The sequence below is a fragment of the Rutidosis leptorrhynchoides genome, unplaced genomic scaffold (assembly GCF_046630445.1).
Source record: "Rutidosis leptorrhynchoides isolate AG116_Rl617_1_P2 unplaced genomic scaffold, CSIRO_AGI_Rlap_v1 contig339, whole genome shotgun sequence".
Lineage (NCBI taxonomy): Eukaryota > Viridiplantae > Streptophyta > Magnoliopsida > Asterales > Asteraceae > Rutidosis > Rutidosis leptorrhynchoides.
In genome coordinates, this window is record NW_027266578.1 from 46,096 (window position 1) to 56,555 (window position 10,460).

The 10,460-nt window shown below is 31.2% G+C and overlaps 2 protein-coding genes across 2 annotated transcripts; both read right to left on the reverse strand.

Annotated features, from left to right (window-relative positions):
- Nucleotides 1-358: 358 nt before the first annotated feature.
- LOC139883009 (PRA1 family protein F3-like) lies at nucleotides 359-964 on the reverse strand. The gene has a single exon (XM_071867243.1). It carries the CDS (start codon nucleotides 962-964, stop codon nucleotides 359-361), a length of 606 nt encoding a protein of 201 aa, XP_071723344.1.
- A 7,655-nt stretch (nucleotides 965-8,619) lies between these two features.
- LOC139883010 (probable serine/threonine-protein kinase PBL10) lies at nucleotides 8,620-9,255 on the reverse strand. The gene has a single exon (XM_071867244.1). It carries the CDS (start codon nucleotides 9,253-9,255, stop codon nucleotides 8,620-8,622), a length of 636 nt encoding a protein of 211 aa, XP_071723345.1.
- Between the last annotated feature and the right edge of the window lie 1,205 nt (nucleotides 9,256-10,460).

Sequence of the window (10,460 nt, forward strand, 5' to 3'; positions counted from 1 at the left end):
AAGATGACTTTTCGATCTTTAGAATGAAAGTCTATCCCAATAATCACTAGGTAAATTAGCTCCGGTTAGGTAGTTGATTTATACAATCGTGTTCCCCTATCTATCATTCAACACTAAAAGATAAAGAGTTTTTTTCCTCTCTTTCTGAACAACAAAATATTTAAGCATTTGATTCATCTATCGGAACTTAATTAATAAATCATCAATTACCCATAGTTAACTAGAAAAAGAAAAATCAATTACCCATAGTTAAAAGTAAAACTTTACCAATCCCAATATTTAATTGGATTAATTTAGGGAAAAAAAAACCCAACAAACAATCAAACAAAATTGCCAATAATTAAAGAAGAAAACCTAATTAATTTGGAGGAGGAGAATATTGAACATGACTGGTCACCGTGGTACCGCGTGGACCACCAGGAGTGGTGGCCATCAACCCAGTAGATTCCTCATCCACCTCCAAATCCTCCGTTTTCCTCACCACGCCGTGAACCACCACCACCGCAATCCCAATACAAAGTGCCACAATTATGTTCACCGTAGCATGAGTCAAGAACAAGAAGACAATAGTCAACACACCCAAAACGATGAGGACCACACGATCATCGATCGTACGGCCGAAAACAACCAAGGGCTCGTCACGTAGGAAGTAGAGGAATAGCCATGCAACAAACATGACTATGAATACTATGAGTGAAATCGGATGCCACAATAAACTTAGGAAAAGAATTATTAAGACTATGATCACGTAATTCATTCGGAAATATCCAACGTTGTAACGTACCCTTGCTAGCGTGTCTGGAACGTTACTAGGGAATCCGAGCGCCCGGAAATTGAACATTACTCTCCATGACCTGCGCGTGCCAAGACCCGATCTGATCCGTTCGTTAGCACGCGTAATGTATCCGGTGTCTGAAGAGGGTTCTGGTGAGCCGGAAGTTGGAATTGTGCCGTAAGTTGTCATTTCCAGGCGAGAGTTCGGTATTTCCAAGGTTGAGGGAGAATGGGTTTGACCGTTTGGTGAAGGCTGCAAACGTAGGGAAATGATAGAAATGAGAGTGTTAATTAGATTGGAAATTTAAATAGAGAGAGAAAGAGACATGTAAGTACGTTAAACTCTCACCGTCTCAAAATACATGATATTTAATTTGATAAATATGACATTATATAATTTAATAAATATAATAATAATATTTTTTGATTTTATCAAAAAATATTATTTAGATTATAAATAATGTTTTTCAATTTTAAACAATATTTTTCTATTATAAAAATATTTTCATTATATTATATTAATAACATGTCATATTTAATCAAAATATTATGTATTTTTTAGATGAAAGTGGTAAAATATAATATAGATGTGAGGATTTATATTGTGCATGTGATCGGTTTAGGATTCTTTTGTAGAGCTCGAGGAGTTATATGATTGAATTAAAGTTTTGAATTTTATTTGTATCTAGCTTCACCTCAAAGTTTTACTTTAATAAGTTTACTCTATATATTGTAATTTTCATTAAAGCAGTCTAATTAGCAATTGAGTCCACGTTAAGAAATTTAATCAAACATTTTCCAAAGTGATGAAGGCTCAATTAATCTTTATGAATAAGAAAAATAGATCTTAAATATAGTAACGATCTTTATAATATTTCTTAGTCGAATGAGTATGTAAACTAGTAATGGGCAAACGTCCGGATCTCATTTAATGAATGTTCGTTTATAAATAAGTCGAGCCGAATTATGTTCGTTTATAAACGAACCCAAAAATCAAGAGATCTGTATGGCTCGCTACTGTTCCCGAACCTTTGTGAGCAGTTCGTTTAATTTTTAACATGTACAAAATAAAATATTTATTAAATGACTAAAATAATACATAAATATTAATTTATTAATATTTAATTTTGTGATTATTAGTATTATAATTAAAAAAGTTAGCATTAAATATTATTTTTTTAATATAATAATTATGTAATTTAACATAAAAACACCATTTTTATAAGTATTAATATTAAATTACCAAATACCTTTGGGCTCGCAAATTGTTCGAATCGGCTCGAAATCTGTTCGCTAAATAATAGGGATAAACGAACCGAGCCTAGCTCGACTCGTTTACTAAACGAACTTCAAATGCTTGTTCGACTTCGATTCGTTTAGTAATGAACCGAACTGTTCGCTCGTTTTTCCATTACTAATATAACTAACAACCAAATACTTTTTCAAGACAAATTAAATTAAAAGTCCAGACATTTTCATACATATTAAGAAATGTATCAAAACAAGTTATTTGTATTTAAATATTTTTATTATTAAAATACATCTGTCACTGTAATGTGATAAAATTATTTAGGCAAAAGTAATCGTTTGGTCCTTGTTTCAAACGTTTCTAAACTGTTTCGTCTTTTTAAACATAAAGTTCATTTTTTGGTCCCAACGTTTACGCTTTTTTAACCTCTTTGATCCCTCGATCCTAACAGACGTTAATTTTGACCAATCTGTCACTTTTAACCCATCAAAACATGACACGTGTACATGATGTGTAAAAAAATTATACCTGGACTTTTTTATCCCGATTTAAGATATCTTAACAAAACATTTACTTATGTCCGAACGTTCCCCATTACACTCACCACTTTGAAATTAAAACCGAACCGAAGCTATAACATTCCCCATTACACTCACCACATTGAAATTAAAAACCGAACCGAAGCTATAAGAAATCGTTTTTGATCGATTTAAAAATAAAACTTAACAAATCGGCACCAAAATGAAAGTTCGTCATACCATTCCTGATGAACTTGAGTGTTTCGAGCTGACTTGCTTTCCTACATTTACCTTTAATTTGATTAAATAGAACATGAACATTCCATCATCATCACTTTGAATTGCAGTGGCGATAACATAAACCAAGCCTAATTTAGTAATAGATACCTATTTATTATTATTCATCAATTCATCTAGAAGCTAAATTGAAACAAAAAGGTCACTGACAAAAAAAAAAAATCAAGCACTAATCGAGCTCATAATCATAGAGATGAAGGTCAATAGTCAATACACAGCAAAACCCAAACAATTTACAGCCACAGAGGATGGAAATTGGATATGCCGCTTCATGCCATTATAGGTAATGAAACAAAAGCTTAAAAGTGAAACAATTAATAGAGGATTAGATATATATTACTCATCAGGTGATGACAATTTCGCTCAAACAAAAAGAGCTTCTCTATTTGAAACTAAGAAAACTCAACTCCCGTTTTGAAATCTCTTAGTTTATGTAGAGATAGATAGGAGAAACTAATTTGACATGGAGGAAACAAATTCTAACTTTGGTGTTAAGATAGAGCGGAAGAGAGAGACTATGGCCGCGGGGTCGGAACGCCATCGGTAGCGGCACGACGTCGAGGGAGGAAGATTATGCTCGAGAGAGACAGAGAGACTGGAGCGGCGACTGGATCTGGTCGGAAGTGGAAAGAGAGACCGCAGCAGACGAGATCGGAACGGTGAGACTGGAGGCGACGGGATCTTGTCGGAATCTGAAAGAGCGAGGTTTTGGGTCGGAGGTCGAGGGGACAGAGGCTAGAACGGCGGTGCTGTCGGAGTTGGCGACGGAAGATTTTGGTACTGGTTTGTTAAGTTTTATTTTTAAATCCATTAAAACCGATTGATTTCTTATAGCTTCCGTTCGGTTTTTAATTTCAAAGTGGTGAGTGTAGTTGGGAATGTTTGGACATAACTAAATGTTTTGTTGATGATATTTTAAATCGAGATAAGAAAGTTTAGGTGGAATTTTTTTACACATTATGTATACGTGTCATGTTTTGATTGGTTAAAAGTGATAGATCGGTCAAAATTAATGTCCGTTAAAATCGAGGATCAAAGAGTTTGAAAAAATATAAATATTGAGATCAAAGAATGGATTTTATATTTGAAGGACGACACAATTAACAAACATTTCAAATGGGAGCAAACGATTACTTTTACCAAATTATTTATGTCAAAATACACTTTGAAAATACAAAAACTATTTTACTCTTTGTTTTGGTGAATAAAATGTGAAAGTAGACAAAATGTGGCTATTATAATAATTTCAAGTCAACCAAGGCCATTAGATTGCTAATACCCATACAGTATACCAATCGGGCGGCTGTCATTCCAATTTCCAACTAGAGTGCAATAAGTGCATGGGAGCAATGGTGTGCGGATACTTATCAGACCAAAAAATATATATATATATATAAAGCCGACATGAAGGATAAATATAATATATATTATACTATCAACTACTACTCAAAACTAATTGAACTTAGGGAAGTGTAGATAAGACCACACGATTGAAGGCGTGGTAGGAACGGCGTTTGCTAAAACGGCGGCAAGGTAGCACCGAGACGCCCAGCTGCTTTGCCACGTACGTCTCAATGCTAGCTTTCTCTCCTGATCTAATATTTTCTCCGTCTCTCAATACATACATATTCAAGTTATTGACATAAAAAATAAAATAAAAAAGAAAATTAACATATTTTAATTTAAAATAAAATAAAAATCATCTATTTAAAATAAAAAATCTAAAATATATATATTGCGAGCGGAGGGAGTACTCGTTAATTTGAGTTCTCTTTGGATCAACCAAAATAGTTTTTTGTTTAATTTTTCATCAAAGTAATATCGAATGTATATGGACCTCTAAATCTCGCATTATTAATCAAGACGTCGATGATATATGTAATTTTATTTTTATATCAGATGATCATATCAATGAGGACATCAGCAACATATTAAAATTTCGAATGTATTATTCAATGAGATCATAAACTTTCTACTGGTTTATTAAACTAATTTGAATATCATCCTTTATATATATTCAATCAGAAAAGGTTATTGACTAATTATTGGTTCATTTGTTTTGGCCACTATCATCCATCATGATTGGCAATCCCATGCCATTACCTATTATAAAGAGAGTTGTTTAATGAGTTGATGATTCAGAATTGCTAATATAATAAATTTCAATCTAGAGTAAAAAACTTTTTTATTACTGTTCTAAGGGATTCAATTCCAAAGCAGTTACAAAGTTGAACAATTTTCTTGCCGATGAAATCTCAAGAATGATTGTTTGTGATGGGTAAAGACAGCATTCATTTGAAGTTTTTATGAAGTATGGAAGATTTTTTCGAATTTCAAGTTTGATAATTCATCTTAATTACGACTGTTCATATTTTCTACGAGTGTTTTTTCAATATATTCCAAACTTTCATATTTAAGGACGATTATATGATCATAATTTATTTATTTTATTTGGAGAATAAAGTTGATTTAGTTTGCGTAATCATCCATATACTATCTACTTGTAAATTCCTCTATCATAAAATAAATAAATAATATTAAAGAGAGTTAGTTTCATACTCATACACTAGCATACTTTGGATAGTACTTAAGAGGAATGTTCATGGTCGTGGGATCTGATATTTTATTTCGATGCTCTATTTTTCCAATATTATATATACAAGTCAGTGGACTCGTCCGTTGGACGGAAAATTCGTATCTTTAAAAATTAATAATTTAAATATATCATATAAATTTTTTATTAAATTTATTTCAAATATTATATAAAATCTAATTTTTTGACTCTATATCAATTATAATTATTTTAGTTTTATTTCAAAATCTACAATTCTAAAATAAAAATTTTATTTTATTTTCAAAAATAATAACTATAGTAAAAAATAAAAATTACATATCAATATTTGATTTCATAATAAAATTTATAATTGTATCTAATTAATTTAGTTGTTCCTATTGTTTGAAAAAAAAGATATGCCCATTTTAATTAAGAATACAAAAAAAAATATAACATACTTTTAATAAAAAATAGAAAAAATAATATATATATATTATACTTTGATTAGGAATAATTTTTTCAAAATTTGTTCGTTTGAATAGAAAAAACGAAGATATGTCTATTTTAATTAGGAATGGGAAAAAATAATATAATAAATTTTAATTAGTAAAAATTATTAATTATTTAAAAACTAAGATATGTCCTTTTTAATTAAGAATATGAAAACTTTATAGCGGTTTTTTTATCAGAAACAATAGTTAAATAAAAAAATTAGAAAAACATAATATATATTATAATTTGATTAGGATTCTTTTTAATAATATGTCCGTTTGTTTAGGAAAAAAGAAGACTTGCCCGTTTTAATTAGGAATAGAAAAAAAGAATATAATGAATTTTAATTAGGAAAAATTGTTTAATAAGAAAATTAAATATATAAATATAGTGTATTATAATTTTATTAGGAATATTTGGTTGAATTTTATTAAGAATCATTATGTTTTTATTATATTTTGATTTCCTAATTAGAATAGGAAAAAAATAATATCATTGACTTAAAATTGTAACTTGAAACCTAATTGCAATGAAATAAATTTAAAATTGAAAAATTAATATCATTGACTTAAAATTGTAATTTAAAACCTAATTGCAATTTAAATAAATTTAAAATTAAAAAAATCTCGCTATTATATATATATATATGGGTGAGACTATTTTCAAGAGACTTTTTACTATTATCAGGGATTTTTGATTTTCTTTTATAAAACTTAGCTAATTTATTCACTTTAAAAAGAAAATTACTATTTCCTGTTGAAACAAGACTGGCGAAGGTTTATTGCAAGAAGGTTTATTGAAAAAGATGCAATTTCTTGTGAAGAAGTAAGTTGTTTCCAAAATTCATATAGGGACAATGAAATAAGGCTGGCGAAGAGAAGATGTGTATTACTCCTATAATGCAGCATTACATCGTTTGGCAGTTTTACTTTGTTTGAGACATGAAATTAATTTTGCCAACGCAGAAAGGAAAAAGAGTAGGCCATGCATTCTTTTAACTTCTAGGTCATGAATGAAACAATTATTCATAAGAAACCAAGAATATCATGACTATTAATTTACACTTTCAAAAGTAGGAAATATTTATTCTGATCTCTTGCGACTAATTAGATGGAGAAATTTAGGATTATCGTAAGTACTACGTACCTCTCCAATCTCATAATATATTGTATTTTGATTAATGGGATATGATATAATTAATCATGTGTAATGAATATATTCTTGTAAAAAAATATTTTTCAACTTTAAAAAAAAGAAAAGGTGTAATAAGATATTTTTATAAAAAAAAAATTAAATTGTATATGATGTTTTGTTCAATTTAAAATAATTTTAAAAAATATATTTTTTAATAAAACTACCCTCAACAAACGTGAATAATTATATAATGTCATATTAATCAAAACATCATGTATTGTATGGTCAGACAGAAATAATATTATGTAAAATTATAATCTACATTGACGGGTATATATACAAACACAGTTCCGCCTTCGTAGTAAAGCATTTGATTGTATATAGTTCGACTTTCAGATAAATATAATATTTGATATGACTAGAATCTACTCCCTCCATTTCACTATATAATATTTTGGTTAAAATGATATTGAAACAAATTCTCCTAATGTTGAACCTAGCATTATATTTGTATGTTCAACGAACCGACTTAGTGTCTATTTCTTATATTAAATTTGATTCCTAAACAGTATAGAATCATCTAAATTTCAATTACCAAATCACCAGCTTTACACTTAAACAAAAGTTGGTTCCATTTTATATTGAAATTTGTGGAGCGGAAGTGAAGAACACGAAACAGAATTGAAGAACAATTTAATTGATTCAACACACACGATTACAATTTAGAAAATAAAATTAAACTTGTTTCTTAATACTACAAGATATATGATTATATAGTGAAGATTGAGTGGAATGGTGGTGAAAGACATGTCCGGCAAACATGGTGTTGTGAAGGACATGTCTTGTTGAAGCATGGTGGTGCCATGAATGCCATAGAAAATCAGAGGAAAAGCATAGCGTTGGCTGAATATCAGAGGAAGGTTGGTGGTGAGCATGGATGGGCTGAAAATGACAAGTGGGCTGAGGGCCCAAATTTTAACACCCCCTCAAGCCGGCAACGAAAAGAAATCGTAGGTGTCGAGCTTAGACATGAAGAAGTCGAGGAAGAACGTTGCAAAAAATTCGTGACGATGCTTCAAGCAAAACACATGGGCACTTGCTTCAATTATTGTAGCAGCAGATATCGCATCAGGAAGCTGAACAACAGGGGTGTCATTCTCCGATCATCACATTATCCTATTTTACTGAACCATCCATTCAATGCCTAACATACTACTATCAAATAATTACCTAACACAGGCGGCAAGATGCAATCCAGTGCAACTGATAGTCACCAATCATCGATGACTTTTGCATACACTTCAATCCAATCGACAAATGATCCCAATCAGAGACTAACAACAACCTATCTCTCCATTTTAGCAAGCTATACTACTCGAATCAAAGCATACTATGCCTAAACACAAGGATCATAGCAGCATACAACAACTCGGAAACGAGTGATAACATAGCTGGATTCTTATCATAAGAATCATTCACAGCACAACAAATCTATAGCAAATACTGCTTATAAACACTAGAGCTATAACAAAACTAATACTGGAAAATAACAGATAGAGTCGAGAAGATACTTCGACCTGAACAAGAGAGCTGTTCAAGCATCAATCACTAGCTGACGAGAGATCGTCCCAAACAGCAGCGACACTATGAAGAAAGGCAAGTCCCTCTGCAGCACCTAGAGCAACCTTCATCCGCAAGTACCATGACAATGATTGGAAATAAGAACCTCTCCTGAACAAATGATTTTCCAAACTGCCTCGTGGCATAAATTCATATACCAAGAGCCGGTGTTCATCTTCCAAGCAGTAACCAATCAATTTCAACAGGTTGGGGTGATGAAGTTGCCCTAGAAAATTAACCTCAGCGAGCCACTCTTTGTGACCTTGGAAACTCTCAAGGTCAAGACTTTTAACAGCAATGACTAAGCCAGTTCCAGACTTGGCAGCAGTGAGAGTGTTCTCATCAATCCACCCTTTGAAAACAGAACCAAAACCACCTTCTCCTAACACACTGTCCTGTCGAAAATTCCTTGTAGTCATTTTGAGCTCAGCAAAACTGAAATCCTTGATATTTGAAGATAGCAAGATCTCACCTTGGACTTGGAGCATAGTGGACTCGAAGTCATGGAGGCCGTCGGAGACGAGTTTGATGGGATTGAGTTCTTCAAAAGAAGATGACCTAGCAGCTGCTATGCATAGGAAGAGAAGTACGGTGGAGACTAGAGTCAAGCGAGCCATTCTGAGATTGGAGGAGGAGACGAAAGATAGAGTCACTGTAGAGTGTGTGTAGATAACGAAATCGAAAAACAAAACGAAAATAACCTAACGAAATCGAAGACTAATTGACTGAGATATTGACATCAAAAGCCATAATTTTGGCGAAGAAGATGAAGAAGATTTGAAAGGCAAATCAAGATCAAAATGAATCTAAAGCTCAAGATACCATATTGAAATTTGTGGAGCGGAAGTGAAGAACACGAAACGGAATTGAAGAATAATTTATTGATTCAACACACACGATTATAATTTAGAGAATAAAATTAAACATGTTTCTTAACACTACAAGATACATGATTATATAGTGAAGATTGAGTGGAATGGTGGTGAAAGACATGTCTGGCAAACATGGTGTTTTGAAGGACATGTCTTGTTGAAGCATGGTCGTGCCGTGAATGCCACAAAAAATCAGAGGAAAAACATGGCGTTGACTGAATATCAGAGGAAGGTTGGTGGTGAGCATGGACGGGCTAAAAATGACAAATAGGCCGAGGGCCCAAATTTTAACATTTTAATTTCTGCATGTTCGTTAAACCTATTAAAACATTACCTCAAGATAGAATCATAAAGAATCTTATGATTCTATCAAAACTAATTATACTAATAGGGTATTTATTTAATTTAGCTTATACCAGTCACTGTCTAAGCAGTCAGCATTGAAACACTATGAAGGTAGTGTTTATGAAACTTAAGACTCAAGACCGTAAAACAAACATCATGATTCATGAGAAAAATATTTGTACTTTCAAATACGAAAACTACTCTTTCGATAGCAACTTCGATAAAACCAAAAAAATAAAATAAAGGAAAATCACAAAAACTTCAATACATTTCATCATACAATTGATTCTTTTTTAAAGAACTGATTTTGGAGAAAATCTTTGTTATTGTAGCGATTTGTTTATCATGCTATTGTTGTGAACAAGTCAATGGGACCGTCCGTTGGACGGAAAGTCCCGTAGCGATTAAAAATTAATAATTTAAATATATCATATAAAAAATTATATAGTAATTATTTATATTAAACATTATTAAATCTATGTCAAATATTATATAAAATATAATTATTTTAACTCTATATCAATTATAATTATTTTGATTTTATTTCAATATCTACAATCCTAAATAAAAATTTATTTTATTTTTAAAAAATAATAAACATAGTA

What these genes read in the sequence shown, in the direction of transcription:
- LOC139883009 (XM_071867243.1), bottom strand. Translation starts at nt 964, where the DNA reads ATGACAACTTACGGCACAATTCCAACTTCCGGCTCACCAGAACCCTCT.
- LOC139883010 (XM_071867244.1), bottom strand. Translation starts at nt 9,255, where the DNA reads ATGGCTCGCTTGACTCTAGTCTCCACCGTACTTCTCTTCCTATGCATA.